Here is a 23,221-nt window from a genome sequence, read left to right as displayed (position 1 = left end):
GTGCTATCTCTTCTCTCTCCGGGATGTTTATGTAAACAGACGCTCTACCCCCACATTCCCTCACCTACTCCTGTGAACTCTATCTGTGACCGGGCCACGAGGTTGTCTCCAAGGCTGCAGACTGCCACTACGCCTGGACAGAGATAGCTTCATGGAACATACACACACACACACACACGTAAACACATTGCACACACTCCCCGACCTCTCTAGCCTTCCTGAATCCTCCCCCTCTCCCTCCCGTCGCAGCACGGACGGCTGCGGGCGGGGCGCCTGCCGGCTGCGTACGCCCCCTAGCGCCTGAGTTGTGACACCTACCGTCCCATGAACCCTTAACCCATTCCTCTGTGCTTATCGACGTGTCTATTTGTCTGTGGCTTGTTGTTGCTTACTATGCCAAGGTGGTTTTTGTACTAATCACACACTTGCACCTAAGGAGCTCGTGTGAGAGTAGCATTTTTTTTAACCTGTCTTCCCTGATGTTCTCTTTATCCTTCCTACTTTAAGGGGCGCAGCGCACGCTGCCGACTCTTCAGTGTACCCCCCCTGTCTCCCATGTTTGTTTATTGTCACTCAATGTCTCTTGGTGGGGTATAACTGTAAACAAAATTTCGTTGTTTTGGTACAATGACAAAATAAAGTATCTTGAATCTTGTATGATTATTGTATAACATTTACACCTAGTGAGATCCACTGTGAAGATCCCTCTCCATTCAGAGCTCCCGGTGTGATCCTTCCAGGACGAGGAACCGACCCATGAAATACTCCACATGTGGTAGGGACGTACCAGTCGCCAGGATACACACATCCATTGGACTGCTACACACATCCTTTCCAAGAACTGTCACAGGACCAGTTACAGACAGTTTAACAGAGAACCACTGACAGTGATTGATTAAACCGAAGTGATCACAAAACATACAGACTAAAAGGACTATTGACAACCAGGCCCGGATCTAGGCATAGGCATTCTAGGCACGTGCCTAGGGCCCATTTCCACAAGGGGGCCCAGTAAGGGGGAATGAAAAAAAAAAAAAAAAAAAATTAAAAAAAAAAATTAAAAAAAAAAAAATCCTGTCCAACACTTCTTCTAAATGTGTACACATACAATATATATATTTTTTCAATAAAAAGTTAAATTTAAAAAAAAGTTTGTGTGAGACAGCGCTCTTCTCTCTCAGCGCTAAGGGGCACCCATGGGAAACCCCTTACAATAACAAGTCCATGGGTAACCCTTAAGGGAAACCCCGTAATGTATATTAGCTAGCTAGCCATAACGGTTATTCTCACTACTTTAATGGCTGAACTCCGAGCGACTCTGTGATGTTGTCTGGGGCAGCAAAGCGGAAAAAAAAGAAAAATGAAGAAGAAGGGAGAAAACGTCAGAGAGGAGCGTTACACAAATTTCTGTCATGTTCATCAAACCAGCCACCTGCCTCAGCCGCGTACGGCACATCGGAGGAGTTGGCAAATAAAGACCCGGTGGAAGTGTTGGCTGCTGCGGGCTATGCAGTGGAGCATGGCGGGGGCCCCGCAAATCAAGACGCAGCAGCGGCAGATGTGTTGGCGGCGGCCGGCTGTGCAGCGGAGCATGGTGGGGGTTTCCTTGATGAAGACCGGGCGGCGACAGCAGCCGCCGCAGGTGTTTTTGACCTGCCGGTAAAGCAGCTGCTGGCCGCTACTTCACATGATGCTGACGAGGAGGATGAGAGTATGCTTAGAGCGTCAGCGACGAAACAACACCAGACGGGAGAAAGTGAACACAATGGTTATTTCAAAGCACCTCTGGACCTATCCGACCCTGCATTATGGAAAGTGGATGATAAAGTCCGTGAGTATTTAGCATCCAACAAACCATCTCAAAACATCGGCGATTTTTCTGCTTCACAGAGAAAATATGGGGACATTAAACGTAGTTTAACCAAGGAACATTTCTTTCGGAAAAAACTAAACGGAGAAATCCTATCGAGGGAATGGTTAATTTACTCACAGTCAACTGGCTCTGTGTTCTGTTATTGTTGCAAGTTGTTCTGTAAAAAAGAGACCGCATTCGCCACCGGGTTTAATGACTGGAAAAACTGTTCTAGTCGCTTACATGAACATGAAAATTCTGTGGACCACCGCAGTGCTGTGCTCAGTCTGTCATCTTTTGCAAATACAAATGCAAGAATAGACTCAAATTTAGCACAGCAAGTTGAATCTGAGAGAACGTACTGGCGCAGCATTTTAAAACGTGTAGTGGCAACTATACAGTTTCTTTCCGCGCGTGGACTGCCCTTCCGCGGCGGCGATGAGCTACTGTGGTCGCCTCACAACGGGAACTTTTTGGGCTGTTTGGAGTTGATAAGCCGCTTTGATCCACTGCTATCCGAACACCTAGCAAAATATGGAAACAAGGGCAGGGGAAATCCCAATTACCTCTCCTCCACCGTTTGCGACGAGTTCATTCAGATGATGGCTAAAAAGGTCCTGCATGCCATTGTAACCGAAGTAAAAGATGGCAAATATTTCTCCATCATTGTGGACTCAACACCCGATGTTACTCACGTTGATCAGCTCGCTCTGATTTTACGCTATGTTGAGAAGAAGAGTGGGGAGCCTGTTGAGAGGTTTTTAAAGTTCATACCGCTACATGGCCATGGCGCAGAACACATGGAGACAACGCTCAAGTCTGCGTTAAAAGATCTGGACATTGATTTGATGGATTGTCGTGGCCAAAGCTATGACAATGCCAGCAACATGGCAGGGAAGTATTCTGGACTTCAGGCTAGAATAAGAAAGGAAAATCCTAATGCTGACTTCATACCATGCTCTGCACATTCTCTTAACTTGGTTGGTTCGTGTGCAGCTGAATGTTGCCTGGAAGCAGTGTCATTTTTTGGCTTCATTCAAAGTCTTTACAACTTTTTCTCAGCTTCGACACATCGGTGGGAGATTTTAACAAGCCACCTCACAAAGTGCGGGCGAGGTCTGACTCTGAAGAGCCTTTCTGCCACACGGTGGTCTGCCAGAGCTGACGCAACGAGGGCTCTGAGGTTTGGATACAAAGCCATTCAAGATGCGCTAAATGAAATAAAAGCTGACGATGGAAATCCCAAAGCTGCGCAATATGAGGCTTGTCAATTATTAACAGTGATGTGCAACCTAGAAACGGCTGTTATGACTGTAGTGTGGGATGACCTTCTCAAAAGAATCAATTCAACCAGCAAAGCATTGCAGCAGGTGCAAATTGATATCTGCACCGTCCCTATTCTGTACAATTCACTCGTACAGTTTATAGGAAAGGCCAGGCACGCTTTCGATGCGTATGAAACAGAGGCAAAAACTCTCACAGCAACTGAGGGATACAAGGCAGACGGCCAAAGAAGTCGAGTAAAGAAAAAAACGTTCGGTGAGACAGCTGGTCCAGATGTGCGACGCTCAGGACGCGATGCGTTCATTACTGACACACATTACGTCATATGTGACTGCTTGTCACATGAATTGCAAAGACGTAATGAGGCATACAAACATGTGGAGAGGAAATTCGGTTTCCTAACCAAAACCAAATCCATGGAGATTGGAGAAATCTGTGCAGCAACGAATAATCTGAGGAAAATCTATCCAAATGATCTCGAAGAGGATTTTACTGCAGAGTTTTCCCAGTTCGTCTCGATGGTGAAAAATGAAAAATCAGTCATGGACATGTATCAGAGACTGAGAGAGCTGGGCCTGCGGGATGCTTTTTCTAACGTGGATATTTGCCTTCGCATATATTTGACTTTACCAATCGCAAACTGTTCAGGGGAGAGGTCGTTTTCCTTGTTGAAACGTGTAAAAACCTACCTGAGATCGACCATGAGGGACAACAAACTGAACGCCTTTGCCCTGCTGGCAATTGAGACTGGATTTACAACCTCCCTCGACTTTGATGACATAATAAATGACTTCACCTCATCAAAAGCGAGAAAAATGCATCTGTAAAATTAAGTTTGCTTTTCTCGTGACGTGAGAAACTGTTGCCCTAAATGATTTAGTTCTAAATGTGTTTTAGAAGGCCTAAATGTGAAGGAGTGAAAAAGTAAAAAACAAAAAAAAAAAAAAACTGTTAATTGAAAACGGGTTCAAAATTTAAAAAAAATCCATAGATTGCATAGAGTAACAATCTTAAATCATTGTTTTGTTGTGACTCTTTGGTAATAAAGTTTAATGTGTACAATGAATTGAGTGTTTTTTCAGTAATGTGTGTAAATCGATGTGTTAAGCTATAGCCTATTTTGTTCTAAATATATTATATTATCTCTTGGAACATAAGAACTTACATGAGGCTAAAATGAGCATTTTGTTGAAAACCAAGAAGTAATGTGTTGTATTTGCTTTGTTGAAGAAGCAGAATAATTCCTGCAGAGGAGCAGAACACAAGCTATAGTTGTTTCTCTTTGTTTTTACATAGGCCTACAGCTACAAGGTGTGTGATATTTGCATCAAGTGATCTTAAAAATGTGAGGCTTTATTTAAACGCTGTCCATTTCTAGGTGGTGATTGTAATTTTTTCGGCTGCAGAACGAAACTAACGGAGGAGGGAAGCTCCCTATACATGTTCTCTAGTCGCGCAGTTTGCCGACATGGCTCCGTCTCCAGGCTCGAGAAATGCAATCAGATTGCAAAAGTCTTCCCCTTAAAAAACGTTAACGGACAGGATCTCCCCTGTTATCATTTTATCCTGTGTTTTAATTTCATGCTGAATAAAACATTGCACTGCACTGTGTGAACTTGCACACTGAACGTCTCACTTTACTCCCGTTTACAAACGCGCAACTCTTTAAAACAAATATTTCGTCAATAGTTCGTCAATATTCGGTAACTGAACATGATTTATTTAGCCATTTTCGGTGAATCCCTAAAATATAGAACTATGCTTTCAACTAGGCCTATTAATACAATGTATGGCACTTATAAATCATCTGTTTTGATTCAGTGTGCTGCGCGTCGGGCTCCTGCTTCAGCTGGTCGGTCTTTATTTCTCGTGAGTGACCAGTTCGTTATACATTATCCCTTACTTAAAAAATTGCATATAAACAGTTACATAGAGCATGAAAACCTAAATAAATAAATAAGCATAAATAATAATCTTGTGGCAGGTCAAATGTATGTAGTTTTTTCACCCAATCATAAAGTTTCCGTTTGGAGGGGGCCCGAAAAAATGCGGTATGCCTAGTGTAATCTTTCCTCTTAATCCGGGCCTGTTGACAACACTTGTTTATTTTAAATGGCCCATGTTTTTATTTTCAAATAATGAACAGTATATGCATATGTGTTTTGGGTGTTACCTACAACTTTATGTGAGTAAAAGTTACTGCTTGAAACTTACCTTGCCCTTTCATTGTGGTAACTGTTTATATCACTTAGCTCCTTCGGAACCTAGAGCAATATAAGGTCAGCATACAACTCATGAACTGATTCTGTAATTCATGAAAATATGCATAACTCCGCTAATATTTGGAGGTTTTACCACAATTTTGTTCCCTGAATGCCAGATATATGAAGTTTGGTAATTGCTAGCATGTTTTAAATAGCACCACTGCCTTGTCCATCCTTGAAAATGTAGGATTAGACACCATAATCAAGATCCTAGGTGCTCTACAATCCAAGCTACTGGTACTATAAGAGCTGCTGGTGGACATTTTTAAAAGTGGCCGCCGTGGGCGCCATAGGAAAAATTGGCGATGGCCCTATAGCCAAAAATCTTCCTTAGGGCATGCTCTAACAGTGTGCCAAAGTTCATGTTTGTATCATAAAAAGCACAATGCATTCACATATCTGCTGGACTATAGGCTATTAAAGCCACCTATCCCCCATTCGGAATGTCCTAATATGGCTATTTCAGTGGAGGAGTACTTCTAAAAAAATCTCACTAGAAATTGAACTGTAATAGATATCTTCATACAACCACTGGTTATTGTTAAATAGCATCCTAGACAATACATAAATGGTATATTTGGCAGGGATTTATGTTTTGGTGATATTTGAGAGAAAAGTAAAGGAACCCCCTTTTCCTATCACCACAAAAGTACAATTTCCGCCTAAACTAAAGCTATGTATACAGGACTCTATTTCAATAAATGTTTTGGTAAATTACATTCTAACTTTTTGGTGATGTGGGACAGACACCTCAGCAAATCTGGTGAAGAAAAGAGTGAGCATTCCCAAGTTATGGGCTTTTTTGTCAAATATCCCCTATTCGGAATGGCCTAATTTGGCTCTTTTTGAGGGACTGGGGTAGTTCTAAAGAATAACCAAAAAAACATATTTCGCCCAAAGATAAAAGTGCTCAAGAATCAATTTCATGAACAGGACATTCTAAAGATAAAAAAAATCATTGTTGAGGTTTGTTCTACCTCAGGTGGGGGTACCTGAAAATCTGAGGGCCCCTCCCGCTAGTCTGCCCTGCCAAAGGAGTTTATGTGAAAGAAGTTAGAGCTTTTATTTTTATTTAGAATATTTTCAATAGGTTACAAGGCAAGCTATTTTATATTGTTTAGTTAGGTGCAGTTAAAACATGTTTGTGAAGTTAAATGTGTATATTTAATGTGATTCAATGTTCTCTTATCACAATATGCTAATAAACAACATTGTATAGTTTAACTAATGAACACTCTGGTTTCTTCAGGCTTCAGCAGTATCACACTATACTGTATATCGTGATTAATATCGATATCGATCAATATCGAAAGAATAATCGTGATAATATTTTTTGCCATATCGCCCAGCCCTACTTTAGTATGTAGTTTATTTAAAAAAAAATTATGTGATTTAGAACGCAGAGAGAGATTCAAATTCATTGTGGTAACAGGTGGCAATATGTTTATTCTCTGTGCTGGTTTTGATTTAGTGATAAATGTCAGTTTGTCAACTGGAAAACAAAATGATAGGGTCATTCAACCACCATTTTCCGTTCAGTTTGAGCTGGTCTAAACCACATAGTAACTACTGTCTGGGTGCGTACTAGTTCAGGCTTACGCTATTGTAAATTTTCCATGTTGTCAGCAAAACCCATGAAAAGACAACAACCATAACTGCGTAAGTTCGTCTTTCAAAACGTAACCACTTCCCCCTGCACCTCGAGTTCAATTTGTTCCTACTGAAGACGAGGGAAAATAGATTGGAAATGTATAGATATAACAATACATCTGTACATCATTTCATATAACCATAACTTAGTAAAGATTGTAAGTAAATGTTGTTTGACTGTTTTCACGTGTCCAATCTTTATATTATTATAAATACATGTTTCTATTTATTAAAGAGGACCTATGATGCTTTTTGACTTTTATGACCTATAAACGTTGTTATGATGATTCATAGTCATGCTTAACCATACTAAATTATCAAATAATGACTTACATGCATTTCGACGTATTCCCTGCTGACCGTCTGGGGTGTCTGTGCAGAGCACTAAACACTATTCTAGCCAGTCGAGAAGTCACGTGTTCAAAGCGGTCTACCCTTTGTAACTTCGTGACGTCGCATGTAACTTCGTGAAGTCACCACGCGGATGTTTCCATGTATGGTAATGCTGTCACTTCCCTGTTCGCGTCTGCCTCGCGCCCTTATAGGTCCATGCTCACGCTTCCCGCCACTGAAAGTGTTCCGGAAGGAAGGTAACCAATCACAATGGAGTGGGGTTTGCAGGAGGGGGGGAGGGGAGCGGAGATTGCCGAAGCACAGGCGGAGGGAGCGGAGATGGCCGATGCACACACACTCAAGTGTTGACAGGACGTGCTGGATCGCCAAAATAAGAGAAAGAGCTTCCCGAAAATCTACATAGTTTTTTGTGATGTGATTCGTGTCAGGTTGCTCTATAGCAGTGTAAAACAAGAAATTAAGACCAGAAAAGTAGTATAATAGGTCCTCTTTAAGATAATATGGTGAAACAAATTATTTTGGCCCAGGATAATCATGACACGGAATTCCATAGTCTATTTGTGTTGAGTATTTATGGCAACGGGGCTGTGTATGCGAGATTAAGGGTTGTTTTCACACTCGGTCCCTTTTCGGACCTCCAAAAGAAGTCAGTCCTCTTAGTCAGGACATTTTGCTCATATGTGAACACTCCAAAAAAGGGACTCAGACCCCTGTGAAGGGAACCAAACCCAGTACTTTCTCGGGAGGTGGTCTGAGTTTGGTTTGCTTCAAGTCCCAGTTGCTTCAGCTGTGCATTGTTGGGTTGTGGAATCGGCAAATGATGGTACAATTTCTTTAGCTGATGCTATCAGGTTTCTCTTTTTTTGCCAATGCAGTCCGAGTGACTGAGTGTGCAGTGGAGAGAAAAAAAGAGAAGGACTGAGAGTGAGAGAGAGAGAGAGAGAGAGAGAGAGAGAGCTTAATTTTATAATTTTTGACTTCTATGTGATCAACTGACTTTAGACTGACTCATCAGCTAGAGCCGATCAGCTGTTTGACCAGAGATGAAAACATAAGTGAAACTGAAGGTGGAGCAGTTAAATAGAAAATGAATAAATATGATTACCAAACAAAAAATGTATGTGTTGTGAGATTTGCATTAGTAGCCTACAGTAGCTCACAGAAAAAAAGATGAATAGTTCTGTAATAAACAACAATTTGTTTGCTGATCTCAGCAAGCTTCAAAGATATGATTAATAGTATTTGGTCCAGAGGCAAGAACTACAAGAGCGAGGGCAATTGTCTTTATAATGTTTGATAAAAAAATTTGACCTGGGTTGCACCTTGACAACAAACATGTCAGAACTATCTCCCCCTTTCTTGTCTGGATGTTGTGTTGACATTGGTTGAGCTGCATATCTATGTAAACCAGAGGAGGTCACTAAGAGGTCGGTCAGCTGCATAATAAACTCAGAAGTCAGTCAGAAGTGCAAGAGAATGGAATTCAAATCATACGAATACTTTACTATGCAGCTGAAACAATGGATGGTCAATACATAAAAATGTCAGCACTAAAATAATGTATTGTGGATGTAAACTGTTAGCTTGCAATCTCAACATATACAGCTCCGGAAAAAATTAAGAGACCAGTCAAGATTTTTCTTAAAGGAATACTTCACCCATACAGAACCGGCATTCTATCATTATAAAATCGCTATTATAATATAATGAAAGAGGTTTGTCTTGACTCAGTCTTCCCTTGGTCCAGCTGTCCTGATAATCCACACCCCACATTTTACATATTTTGGGATGTATGACGCGAAACGCGCCATACATCTGCTGAGGTGTTATGGAGGCCCAGGATGCTTCGATAGCGGCCTTAAGCTCATCCACAGTGTTGGGTCTGGTGTCTCTCAACTTCCTCTTCACAATATCCCACAGATTCTCTATGGGGTTCAGGTAAGGAGAGTTGGCAGGCCAATTGAGCACAGTAATACCATGGTCAGTAAACCATTTACCAGTGGTTTTGGCACTGTGAGCAGGTGCCAGGTCTTGTTGAAAAATGAAATCTTCATCTCCATAAAGCTTTTCAGCAGATGGAAGCATGAAGTGCTGAAATCTCCTGATAGCTAGCTGCATTGACCCTGCCTTTGATAAAACACAGTGGACCAACACCAGCAGCTGACATGGCACCCCAGACCATCACTGACTGTGGGTACTTGACACTGGACTTCAGGCATTCTGGCATTTCCTTCTCCCCAGTCTTCCTCCAGACTCTGGCACCTTGATTTCCGAATGACATGCAAAATTTGCTTTCATCCGAAAAAAGTACTTTGGACCACTGAGCAACAGTCCAGTGCTGCTTCTCTGTAGCCCAGGTCAGGCGCTTCTGCCGCTGTTTCTGGTTCAAAAGTGGCTTGACCTGGGGAATGCGACACCTGTAGCCCATTTCATGCACACGCCTGTGCAAGGTGGCTCTGGATGTTTCTACTCCAGACTCAGTCCACTGCTTCCGCAGGTCCCCCAAGGTCTGGAATCGGCCCTTCTTCACAATCCTCCTCAGGGTCCGGTCACCTCTTCTGGTTGTGCAGCGTTTTCTGCCACACTTTTTCCTTCCCACAGACTTCCCACTGAGGTGCCTTGATACAGCACTCTTGGAACAGTCTATTCGCACAAAAATTTCTTTCTGTGTCTTACCCTCTTGCTTGAGGGTGTCAATGATGGCCTTCTGGACAGCAGTCAGGTCGGCAGTCTTACCCATGATTGCGGTTTTGAGTAATGAACCAGGCTGGGAGTTTTTAAAAGCCTCAGGAATCTTTTGCAGGTGTTTAGAGTTAATTAGTTGATTCAGATGATTAGGTTAAGAGCTCGTTTAGAGTACCTTTTCATGATATGCTAATTTTTTGAGATAGGAATTTGGGGTTTTCATGAGCTGTATGCCAAAATCATCAGTATTAAAACAACAAAAGACCTGACATATTTCAGTTGGTGTGCAATGAATCTAAAATATATGAAAGTTCAATTATTATCATTACATTATGGAAAATAATCAACTTTATCACAATATGCTAATTATATGAGAAGGACCTGTACATTAGATCTTGTGCTTTCTTGTGGTTTGTCTGTGTTAAACCTCGAGATCTGTGATATTGCTCTTTCTGATCATATGCCTGTGCTTTTTGAGGTCAGCTTCTCATGTGCTACAGTTAAAGCTCCCGCTCCTGTTCGGTACTGTCGGAGCATTAACCCACTCACTCACTGCCAGTCAGTTCTCTGCTGCATTTAAACAGTGTGTCGCAGTTAACCAGATGTCCTCTGCTACAGAGGCACTAAATTCTTGGTTTCACTCCTCCTGCATAAACATCTTGGACTCTCTGGCACCAGTTAAACAAAAACCTGAACCCTGGTTCAATGACAAAACTCGAGCTGTCAGGCGGGAATGCCGCAAAGCTGAACGCAGGTGGAAGAAAGACAAGCTGCAGGTGTCACATCAAATCTTAAAGGACTGCTGGCGTCACTATCAAAACACTGTAAAAGAAGCAAAAACGGAACATCTGTCCAACATAATTTCATCAAATCGTCATAACCCGCGAGTATTGTTTAAAACCATTGACTCTGTTCTTAATGCCTCACAGACTGCCTGCTTGGAATCCTCCACTGAACTCTGCAATGATTTTCTTTAATTTTTTACTAATAAGGTCATCTCCACAAGAGCTCTGATCTCAAATGCTGCCTATGACCCCTCTGTCTCTGTCCCGTGTTCTGCTGCTCTTCATCAGTTCGAACCAGTGACTTTGCCCCTATTGGAGGAGGTGGTTGAAAAAAATCAAGCTTTCAGATTCACCTTCTGATGCTATCCCCCCAAAACTTTTCAGAGAAGTCTTCTCCAGCATAGGGCAATCAGTTCTTAACATTATAAACAGCAGCCTGTCCTCCGGTGTGGTCCCTACTAGTTTAAAACATGCAACAGTCCAGCCCCTCATTAAGAAACCTGGTCTTGATGGTAAATGGTAAATGGTAAATGGACTTGTATAGCGCTATATCTCCGTTTATCACAGACTCAAAGCGCTTTACATTGTTTTTGTACACATTCACCCATTCACACACACATTCATAGACCGATAGCAGCAGCTACCACGCAGGGTAGGCTTAGCACTAGGGTGCTAAGCTAACTAAGCTAACTATCGGGAGCAATTCGGGATTCAGTGTCTTGCCCAGGGACACTTCGACATGTGGCGGGTAGACGGGGGATCGAACCTCCGACCCTGCACACCAGAGGCGAACTCCCTACCCACTTCGCCACTGCCGCCCCAACTGATCGCTCAGTGTTAGCTAACTTCAGACCCATATCCAAGCTGCCCTTTCTATCTAAAATCTTGGAGAAAATTGTTCATAATCAGCTCCTTTCTGGTTGAGCATAATTTGTTTGAGGTTTTCCAATCCGGTTTCAGAACCCTTCATAGCACTGAGTCAGCATTACTAAGAGTCTTTAATGATATTTTGCTGGCATCGGACTCCGGTGACTATGTGGTTTTAGTCTTACTTGATCTCACAGCTGCCTTTGATACAGTGGACCACAGCATTTTATTGTCTCGTCTGCAACACCTTGTGGGTATCAATGACTCTGCTTTGGAATGGTTTCGGTCCTATCTGACAGACAGAACTTTTTGTGTTTTTGCTGGCTCTACATCCTCCTCTGCTCCTTTGCTTTATGGGGTCCCACAGGGCTCAATTCTAGGGCCACTGCTCTTCTCCCTCTATTTACTTCCGCTGGGCTCCATTCTGAGAAAACATGGTATTTCCTTCCACTGCTATGCGGATGATTCACAAATGTATGTACCGTTAAAGCGCAAGGATGCCCTCTCAGTGAAACCTCTACTTGACTGTCTCAGTGACATTAAAGCCTGGATGTCCCAAAATTTCTTAAAATTGAATGACACAAAAACTGAAGTCATAGTGTTTAGTCCCAGTAGCTCCCGTGAGCTCCCCCCAGTTGACTTAGGCCCCTTGGCACAGTATATAAAGCCAACAGTTACAAATCTAGGTTTTAAGATAGACTGTGATTTTAAACTTGACACGCAGATTGGTGCTGTAGTGAAGTCCAGCTTTTTCCGCTTAAGGCAGCTGGCAAAGGTAAAATCCATCCTGTCCACTCAAAACTTCGAAACAGTAATCCATGCTTTTGTTACATCCCGGCTGGATTACTGCAATGCTCTCTATTTAGGAGTCAGCCAGTCTTCCCTCTCCCGTCTTCAGCACATTCAAAATGCTGCTGCACGACTTTTAACTGGGACACCAAAGAGGGATCACATCACACCAATTCTGGCCTCGCTCCACTGGCTCCCTGTGCATTTTAGAGTCCATTTTAAAATTATTTTATTTGTTTATAAATCCTTAAACGGCTTTGCCCCACCGTATCTCTCTGAGCTGCTTCACCGGTACTCTCCTGCTCGCTCTCTGAGCTCAGCTGATCAGCTCCTCCTGGCAGTACCCAGCTCAAAGAGGAAGCTGAGAGGGGACAGAGCGTTTTCCATCGCTGCTCCAAAAATGTGGAACAATCTGCCCTTCCAAATCAGACAGGCCCCTTCAATCACAACTTTTAAAAAACACCTCAAGACCCATTTTTACTCGCTGGCTTTTGATGTTATTTTATTGTACCTTATTTTTGTTATTTTAGATATTATTTTTACCTTAGCTTTATTCATTTTTTATCTATTTTTATTGTACCTTATTTTACATATTTTTATTGTACCTTATTTTACTTATTTTTTATCTATTTTTATTGTACCTTATTTTAGGCCTGTACAGCACTTTGTCTCTGCTCTGGTTTGATGAAAGCGCTTTATAAATAAAGTTGGATTGGAAAAAAACAGGAAGTTGGCCTAACTCCACCATACTCTGTCTCATCTTCTCCAAATTTTTTATGGTCAATGACACCCAAGGCCTGAGGAAGCCTGCACGCTAATATTCATATAAAGTGAGAGCGCCAACTGCTGGGTCAAGTAAATATTGCATGCTACTTATTTACCTCCACATCCTACACACTTGATCAAATCAACCTCAAAGCAGCTCAGGCAGGTCTAGAGACAATGATAACACGGGAAGCCGGTTCTATCGGATCCGTGGCCTTCATAGTTTCTCTGCATCATTGCCACGAAACAGGAAGTCACTATAATTTCGCTCTGCACTGTCCCATGTGCTCCAAACTTCACCCGCCTGGTAAGAGCCCAGGCCTGAGGTCGTCCTCGCGTCCGTATCAAGCGCGTCGCGGACACTTCCGCGCTTCCGGCGTCCAGCACGAGAGGGCGAGGGCCGGTTCATCACTGCTTGCAGTTTTAATATTCTTATTAGGGTCCGAGCCATGGACATATAGAGAAATGGACACCGTATTGAAACATGGCGCCCATTCATTCCAATGAAAGCTGCTCATAGGCGCAGAGAAGCAACAAGGAAGCATAATCCGGAAATTCCATGCGGCCCAAAGCATTACGTAGCATGGACGTAGCGGCATTATGGACCTATCAAGAAAGAGGGCGGCAAGCGTAGCGGACTGGAGGCGGCTGTCTCGTTCTGTAGCATCTAGCCTGGCGAAAACAAACTGAAAGCCGTTAAAAGCCGTTGGGCTAATAACACGCTTGAGGTGGCGTTTTGAAATGAGAAAACTTACATTTTAATAGTATATGGTCTAAAGATAAGTATGAGCCTATGATTGATATCCAGAAAAAATGTGCAGAGACACAATCTTGTTCGCTGCTTGTACTGTGTGGACAGGGACATCTGCCTACGGGCCGCATGAAAATAAGCTCCACCCCTTACCATGCAATACCAATGGGTTGGCCACATGTCCATGCTGACTGCTCGGAGAAGGCAGCATCCTGGGGGCCTGGTCCGAGCACCGACCGGTGCGAAGCCCTATTGAAACCGCCAGGATTCTTCTTCTTCTTTATTATTTGTAGTAATTTTTGGCACTTTTCACCCCCTTCCCGTCATGCAAAACTTGAAAAACTTTGCGTACCCATCAGACCTGCAAAAAATTGCAATGTATCAGTGGTTCAGGATTTGATCTCAAAGACGGCGCCCCCTATGGCCACAAACAGTTTTTCAGGAAATGCATGCTCAAAAATTGGGCTAGAAGCCTGAAATTATATTAGGACGAACTCGTCCTAGAGTTTTTACGCCAGGGACGTCAAACCACTGCTCAAGTACTCAAAACGCTTGCCCGATGTTAAATTGCGGAAAGATTTCAAAATCACAGCAGTACCAGTGATCTATTGGGGGTCAAAGTTGACGTACACATCATAACATACGGACCTCATGAAACTTTAATTCATCATAACTCAGGCCGTGTTATACCTAGCTGCACCAAATATTAAACCCAAATGTATCTTTGCAGGCCCCACAAAAAAGCCTCTTGAAGCCCCGCCCCAAAATCAACAGGAAGTCTTTTAATTTGAAATATGTGAATTTCTGACTCGAAAATCATCACAATGTTCAAAAATTAATAACTCCTAGCAGGAACATATTTAGCAAAACGAAAACTCTAGGGACACTCATAAGACAATGAGGATACACCAAAAAAAAATGTGTTTGATTCCGCATTACTATGACGCAATGCCGGCCGATATTCGCCAAAATTCCGTCATGTGTCATAACTCCACATTACTCTGCAGGATTGCAGAGTAAAGTGCACATATAACAACTTTTTGTGCAAAAAAAAAATATGATAGGGTATGTCCTCCGACATGGAAGATGATATACCCGAAAGCTCGTTTTTTCCGGAATAACCGTCTCGCAGCACCGGCGCCTGATTCGCCAAAAAACATCAAAAACGGACGTCATGAACCCTTTGATTGATCATAGCTCAGGCTGTGTTGTACTTAGAACCACACAATTTCATACAGCAATGTACAATCCCAGTACGAACAAAAAAGCCTCTTGACGCCCCGCCCCAAAATCAACAGGAAGTCTTTTATTTTGAAGTATTTGCCAAAAAAACAGGAAGTTGGCCTAACTCCACCATACTCTGTCTGATCTTCTCAACATTTGATATGCTTAATGAGACCCAAGGCCTGAGTAAGCCCACACAATAATATTAAGAAAAAGTGAGTGCGCCAACTGCTGGGTCAAGTAAATATTGCACGCTACTTATTTACCTCCACGTCCTACACACTTGATCAAATCAACCTCAAAGCAGCTCAAGGAGGTCTGGAGACAGCCACCATGATAATATTCATGTAAAGTGAGAGCGCCACCTGCTGGGCAAAGTAAATATCGCATGTTGGTGATTTACCTCCAAGCCCTACAAACTTGGATCAAATCAAACTCAAGCAGCTCAGGGAGGTCTAGATGGCAGTATTACATTACATTAAGTAGGAAGAGAGTGCCACCTGCTGGACAATGTAAATACTGCATGTTGAATATACACATCCTACAAACTTGGATCAAATCAAACTCAAAGCAGCTCAGGGAGGTCTAGATGGCAGTATTACATTACATTAAGTAGGAAGAGAGTGCCACCTGCTGGACAATGTAAATACTGCATGTTGAATATCTACTTACACATCCTACAAACTTGGATCAAATCAAACTCAAAGCAGCTCAGGGAGGTCTAGAGACAGCCACCATGATAACACTGGAAGCTGGTTCTATCGGCTCCGTGGCCTTCGTAGTTTCTCGATGTTACCGCCACGAAACAGGAAGTCGCTGTAATTTCTCTCTGCACTGTTCTATGTGCTCCAAACTTCACCCGCCTGGTGAGATCCCAGGCCTGAGGACTTCCTCGCATCCGTATCAAGCGCGTCGCGGCAACTTCCACACTTCTGGTGACAGGTATTACTGTGCCGCGTGCTGCAAAGAGGAGGAGACTGCGGCGCGTTCTCTCACGCGGTCGCCCGGAGCGCCGACGCCGGCCAGGTGCGAGGGCCCGGTCATCACTGCTCGCAGTTTTAATTTTTCTTTGTATCTGTTTTTCCTTTGCTTCAGAATGATGAACCTACCTTGCATCCTTGTGAATTTATAACATTTACCCCATAAATTGTATTTTAAAAACAATATGACATACAGTAATCTGTGCATCAAAATCAGTTACTATTGTTCAGCCTCCAACCAACAAGTCTGTAGTGGTGAACATGGGTGTAGACAGGAGTCCAAGGTAAGGTAATAACAACATAAGATATTTTATTGTTCACAAAGGGAAATATTGTGGCATCATGCTCAATGCTAAATAAACCAGGTAACACACAATGAAACAATTCTTAAAAGTAAAATGTCCAATATACGAACATGATAAATATAAGATACAAAAGATGAGCTATAAACAAAAAATATTTACAATTTAGCCTTAAATGAGTGACTGGTGGCTGATAGGGCACAGGTTGAGGTGTGAGGACATATTAGCAGAGCCTTAGAATGCTCCTGAATTTGATGTAGGGGACAGATGTCCTCTCAGAAGCGTCACTGCAGCGGCCTTGGTTGCAGTTGAGTGGGAGACAGCCATTGATCAACTTTTTACCCCACTAACACAGCTGACATGGAGGGTGTAGACATCGGATTCTGAAATGTCACCATATAATACAACAGTTAGGCTACTATAAGTGAAACGTTAGCTGTGAGCACTCACTAAAAATGATAGTCTGATGAAAAGTTTTTTCTTTAGTTGCATTACAAAACACACACATGGTTGCTGCTGCATTAGTTTGTTTCTGAAACAGTTTAGCAAGGCCCCCTCCCCCCCTGACAGCAGCTATAATTGCATATAGTTAAATACGTTGAAAGTCTTACCTGTATGCGAGTGCTTTTTGCAGGCCTGGTCCACACAACCTGTCCACAGCGAAGATACGTCACTCCCGTCCAGATTGTCCTCTTCACGCCCAGAATATTTAGTTTCCCCTCCGGTTTGGTTTGAAGGCTAGGCTAGTTTTTTTTAGCCGCAGGCATTGTTGAAAACAGCTCACTATCTTGTAAACTGAAGAAAAGTTAGACTAGTGCGCGTTTCCTTCCCTCCGTTTTACAGTGAAACCGGAAACTATACATTCATATTTTAGAAAAAAATATTCATTGTGGAATCTACATAGTGTCTGTATTGGTCGAGGTATCGCCAAGAACTGTAATGGGAAGTAGTGTGTTTACCAACTCTCATCGGAGTCAGAGGTCAGACGAGACGAGACTATGAAAATGTGGGCGGGGTCTTGGAGTGCTGCTGGCGCAGTGCATTGTGGTAGCCGGAGTATTTCTGACTTTTGAGCTAGAGACAGTCAGAGAGACCATAAAACACTCTTTTTGCCTTTTTTCAGGCTAGGGTGAACCAATTTCTAAAATGTTTGCACATTTATAACACATAGGTATTTATCTACATACAGCATCTCGCAAAAGTGAGTACACCCCTCACATTTCTTCACATTTTTCTTTATATCTTTCCATGGGACAACACTGAATAAATGACACTTTGATACAATGTAAAGTAGTCAGTGTACAGCTTGTATAACAGTGTAAATTTACTGTCCCCTCAAAATAACTCGACACACAGCCATTAATGTCTAAACTGCTGGCAACAAAAGTGAGTACACCCCTTAGAAAAAATTTACAAATTGGGCCCAAAGTGTAAATATTTTGTGTGGCCACCATTATTTTCCAGCACTGCCTTAACCCTCTTGGGCATGTAGTTCACTAGAGCTTCACAGGTTGCAACTGGAACCCTCTTCCACCCATTCATGACAGCATCACAGAGCTGGTGGATATTAAAGACCTTGCGCTCCTCCACCTTCTGTTTGAGGATGCCCCAAAGATGCTCAATAGGGTTTAGGTCTGGAGACAGGCTTGGCCAGGCCATAACCTTTACCCTCAGCTTTTTTAGCAAGCCACTGGTCGTCTTGGAGGTGTGTTTGGGGTCGTTATCATGTTGCAATACCACCCTGTGGCCCAGTTTACGAAGGTTGAGTGCACGTGGTCAGCGTCGTACACAGAGGTTGGCTTTGGAAAATAGACGTATGAGTGCTGCCAGCATTGCTGAAGGGCTTGAAGGGGTGGGGGGGTCAACCTGTCAGTGCTCAGACCATACGCCACACTCTGCATCATACTGGTCTGCATGGCTGTCATCCCAGAAGAAAACCTATTCTAAAGATGATGCACACGAAACCCCACAAAAAGTTTGCTGAAGACAAACCATGTCCTGTGGTCTGATGAGACCAAAATACATTTATTTGGTTCAGATGGTGTTAAGAGTGTGGAGCGGCAACCAGGTGAGGAGTACAAAGACAAGTGTGTCTTGCCTAGAGTCAAGCATGGTGGTTGGAGTGTCATGGTCTGGGGCTGCATGAGTGCTGCCAGCACTGGGGATCTACAGTTCATTGAATTCTAACATGTACTGTGACATACTGAAGCAGAGCATGAGCCCCTCCCTTCATAAACTGGGCCGCAGGGCAGTACTGCAACATGATAACGACCCCAAACACCCCTCCGAACGACCACTGGCTTGCTAAAGAAGCTGAGGGTAAAGGTTATGGACTGGCCAAGCATGTCTCCAGTCTTAAACCCTATTGAGCATCTTTGGGGCATCCTCAAACGGGAGATGGAGGAGCGCAAGGACTCTAATATCCACCAGCTCCTTGATGTCGTCATGAATGGGTAGAAGAGGGTTCCAGTTGCAACCTGTGAAGCTCTAGTGAACTACATGCCCAAGAGGGTTAAGGCAGTGCTAGAAAATAATGATGGCAAAACAAAATATTGACACTTTGGGCCCAATTTGGAAAAAATTTCTTAAGGGTGTACTCACTTTTGTTGCCAACAGTTTAGACATTAATGGCTGTGTGTCGAGTTATTTTGAGGGGACAGTAAATGTACACTGTTATACAAGCTGTACACTGACTACTTGACATTGTATCAAAGTGTCATTTATTCAGTGTTGTCGCATGGAAAGATATAATGAAATATTTGAAGAAATGTTAGGGGTGTACTCACTTTTGTGAGATACTGTAGGTACCTTCATATTTCCACCGGTGAAATAGCTCTTTAAATCTCTATCTCTACATTACTTAATAGAAAATTCTCTAAATGACAATATTCTTATTGTGAATTTGGTAGAAATGTTGTCAGTAGTTTATATTATAAAATCAAAATGTTTATTTTACTCAAACATATGCCTCTAAAGAGTAAAACAAGAGACACTGAACATTTGGAGTGGTCTTTTTTTCCGGAGCTGTGTATGTATTTCTTATTTTCACTTCTGCTTTTATTGCGCTCAACAGTTGTGTATTTTCTAATCTTTGTACTCTCTGCTCTGTTGTTTTACCTTGTTAGCTGTTCTGTTTTGCTCTGTCCTGTTTTGTGCTTGTGCAGTTTTTTATTCATTTGCACTGTCCTCCTCTTAAATAAACTGAATTTGGACTAAATTTCCTTTCCCCTAACGCATTGTACCAAGCAGCGTCTCACCCTGATGTCCTCCAGCTTGTACTCCAGAAGGCTCCCGTCAGGCTCCTCCGCTCCCACCCACTCCTCATCTCCGCCCACGTCTCCTCCTTGACCCTCGATGATTATCTCGAAGAACACCATCTTCTCTGAGAAACGACTGAAGCTGTTGTCGAAGCAGATCTGATAGTCTCCCTCCACTGTGGGCTCCACCCTGGAATAACAGCAAATAGACGTCAAAGATACAGTAAATAGACACGTCCGACAGACACAGCTGGGTCTGGAAAAGCATGGAGGAATCAGGCCCAATGTGAGGTAACACTTACACGTGGACTCCGTCAGACCGCCGGGACTCGACGATGAGCATGGTGCCTTCTGGTGACACGATGGTGAAGTCTACATCCATACCGGCACCGGCTATAACCTGGATGAGCACACACACAAATACACACTTGAGCCACAAGCTCTCACTTAGGATATTCTACAGTATTGTTTTTTCCCTTTGTCTTGAAGGTTTTTTGGGGGGGCAACATGCCATTACTACAAAGTGACAGTACAATTACAGACAGGAATATTGCATGCAAAATTGCTCCCGATGGTTCAGAGGGCGCCTTGCATGGCAGCCACTGTCATCGGTGTTTGAGTGTGAGTATGAATGGGTGAATGTGGTAAGAATTGTAAAGCGCTTAGTGGCTGAGAAAATCGGCTAACAAGCGCTAAGTCAAGTCCATTTACCATTTACCACGTGTAGAGAGACGGGTATGACATGCAGCAAAGGTCCCAAGGATGATTCTGTATCAGGTCGGCTGCAGTTACATGGTGTGTGTCTTAACCACAAATAGGCCTTTCACACCACCGCAAAATCGGCGCTAGTTCTGGGCTTGTTCGGAGTTAGAGCCAGTGTTTTGGTTTCACACCGCCAGAGAGCCTGCTCCGGGCCGTAAAAACCGGGGGAACTCATACCCCAGGATTGAGCAGGGTTTGATAAGAACTGCTTGCGCCAGCGGCTGGGGGAGGGATTATCCTGACCAACCAGAGCAACTCAAACCTCATGCCCGCCATATTTAAAAACACCGCTACTACGAGACGTAAACATAACATAATTACTGAACGTAGTGATCAAATTGACCGGCAAGAATACGCTGTATGGGTCCTGTTTGCTTAAGAAAGCAAAGCGAGAGCCAACACGTGTAAAAATAAGACGTATTCGCCGCTGTTGTTGTGCTTAAAGCTAGCGGTAGCTTTAGCATTAGCCACAAGAGCAGCGGCGTCGGGTGACGTACACACACGTTTACAGTGACGTCATGACGTTGCTCTCTTGCCGGCTCCATGGCTGTCTCCGGTCGATGTGAAACCAACCGGTTCATAACTGGGATAAGGCTGTAACCAGTTTTGAACTGACCCCAACACCAGCCTGGAACTGACTCTTGGTTCATTTTGGTGTGAAAGGCCTAAAAGCCACACAGATTCTCAAAGCAAAATGTATTTTAAGCCCTCTGAAGACACACCTGGTGTGGTATTCTGGAGAGCTGACCAACATGAGTCTACATAGTTTACAGTTCACCTTTATGTGGTGATGCACTGTTTGTACAGTGGTAGAGTTAGGCTTTATCAACAATTAGTTGATCAATTTATTAGCAACAATCATTGAAGTAATGTTCTTGAGCAAAGAACGCCCTAAATTCACTAGTTCCAGCAGCCAGCATGTTAATGTTCATTTTTTTCTATTAAAGTAAACTGAAAATCTTTAGTTTTTAAACGTTTTTGTTTTTTGAATTATATTATTTATTTATTTTTTGTAACAAAACAAGCAATGACAATAGTATGGTCAGGACTAGAATGGAGATTTCCCCGTGCACTCCTGGACCTGTCAAAACCACTCAAAGTGTTAATTTAGTTTCAATATAAATCAACACACAAAAGAATGGAAAACTAAACTGGTAGCCTGCCTACATATTAATATCGGACAACAGACATGTTATGGGGACAAGCCCAGGACGTCCGTTCATAACCTACACCGGCTGGATAACCACAGACTACCAGGATGTGAAACTTTAAGACATACGTGTACAACCTGTCAATTACATGGTGAGTTACTCAGACTTACTATGGGCAATTTAGTTTACTGACATTTACTGTATGGTATAATGTTATCATTAATATTTCTAAGTAAGGCCATTTCGGGAAGCACGCATTATTTTATTTCAATGTGCTAGAAAAAAGAGTCTGATTTGACGCTATGGATTAATTTCTACAGTTTATCGCCGTTTCCGGGAAATTTGAACTACAGTATGTTACGTGGTTATAAGGTCTGTCCGTGTCACGTTAACTCCCACTAGAGGAAGTGAATGGAGGAATATGAGTTGTTGTTAGCTTACAACATTGGTTTAATGCTGACTTATCAAAATGTGCAGAGTAACGTTATGCCAGACAGTACACTAGTAGCAGCATGTCAGCTCAGCTAGCTAAAGGAGCGAGGGGTAGCAAATGTTAGCCACCAACACTGTGCTCCTGAATCTCTTGTTATCAGTCTTCAACAGGTAGCATGTAAATGAGAGCACACTGAAGGAATGCTGTCCGCTGGCCACACACGAAGCAGTCACCTGATATTCGACCTCCATCGTCCCATTCTTCACCGTCGTTTGAAAGAAACACTCGGATCTTCCGGCTGGCAACTGAAACGTGAACTCGCTGTCTAGGCTCTGTCCGAAGCAGCTCACGGACCCCCAACACGAGCAGAAGAACACCAGTGCAATGACGAGCAGATGCCCTTTGCTCCCCTCTTTCCTCCGGTGAAGGTCCATGGTGAAGATATCTCCAAACACAGGGCTATCTAAATTCAGCCATCTCCTTCGCATCCCCCTTCCGTAGCAGAACTTTGCGATGTCGTGATTGGACGGAGGCCCCACGAACTAGGCAATGCAACGGACCAATCAGAGGAGGAAGAGTAGTAATCTTCGTCCAATCACTGCAGGGCTATGGGCTTCACACAGAATCATAGCTGCTACTGTATGTATGATATAGTATAATAATGGTATGACCATGTGTATGACCCACTACTGTGGTAAAATGACCTACTACTACTACTACTACTACTATTACTAGGCCTACTTCAAAAAATAATAAAGATACTTTATTAATAATTATGACAATAATGATGAAATGAAATCCCGACTAATGGCTGACTTTTTTTCTTTCAAGTATTAGAATCAGGTTCAAATATTTCTTAAAATCTTACTTGTTAAAGGTGCTGTAAGCGGAATGGTTCTTTAGTTAGCAGTCCCCTCGCTCGTCCCTACGTCACCAGTGTTGGGAAAGTTCTTTTTCTACGTGAACTAGTTCAAAGTTCAGTTCACACACTTTAAAATGAACTTGTTCAGTTCATAGTTCATAATTCAAAATTCAAAGTTCACAGTTCAAAAATGAACTAGTTCAT

The 23,221-nt window shown here is 42.9% G+C and overlaps 1 protein-coding gene across 1 annotated transcript in view; it reads right to left on the bottom strand.

Annotated features, from left to right (window-relative positions):
* Positions 1–22,651, bottom strand: part of tmed1b (transmembrane p24 trafficking protein 1b) — a 41,882-nt gene extending 19,231 nt beyond the window's left edge. Inside the window, exons 1-3 of the mRNA XM_080029659.1 lie at positions 22,389–22,651; positions 20,112–20,209; positions 19,810–19,999 (exon numbers count right to left, since the gene is read on the bottom strand). Of these exons, the coding sequence (XP_079885785.1) occupies positions 19,810–19,999; positions 20,112–20,209; positions 22,389–22,643 (543 nt within the window). The 5' untranslated portion in view covers positions 22,644–22,651. The remainder of the gene's footprint in view (positions 1–19,809; positions 20,000–20,111; positions 20,210–22,388) is intronic.
* Positions 22,652–23,221: the final 570 nt, after the last annotated feature.

This window comes from Ammodytes marinus (genome assembly GCF_949987685.1).
Source record: "Ammodytes marinus genome assembly, chromosome: 6".
In the NCBI taxonomy this organism is placed as follows: Eukaryota; Metazoa; Chordata; class Actinopteri; order Uranoscopiformes; family Ammodytidae; genus Ammodytes; species Ammodytes marinus.
This window is presented reverse-complemented; position numbering and strand designations above follow the sequence as displayed.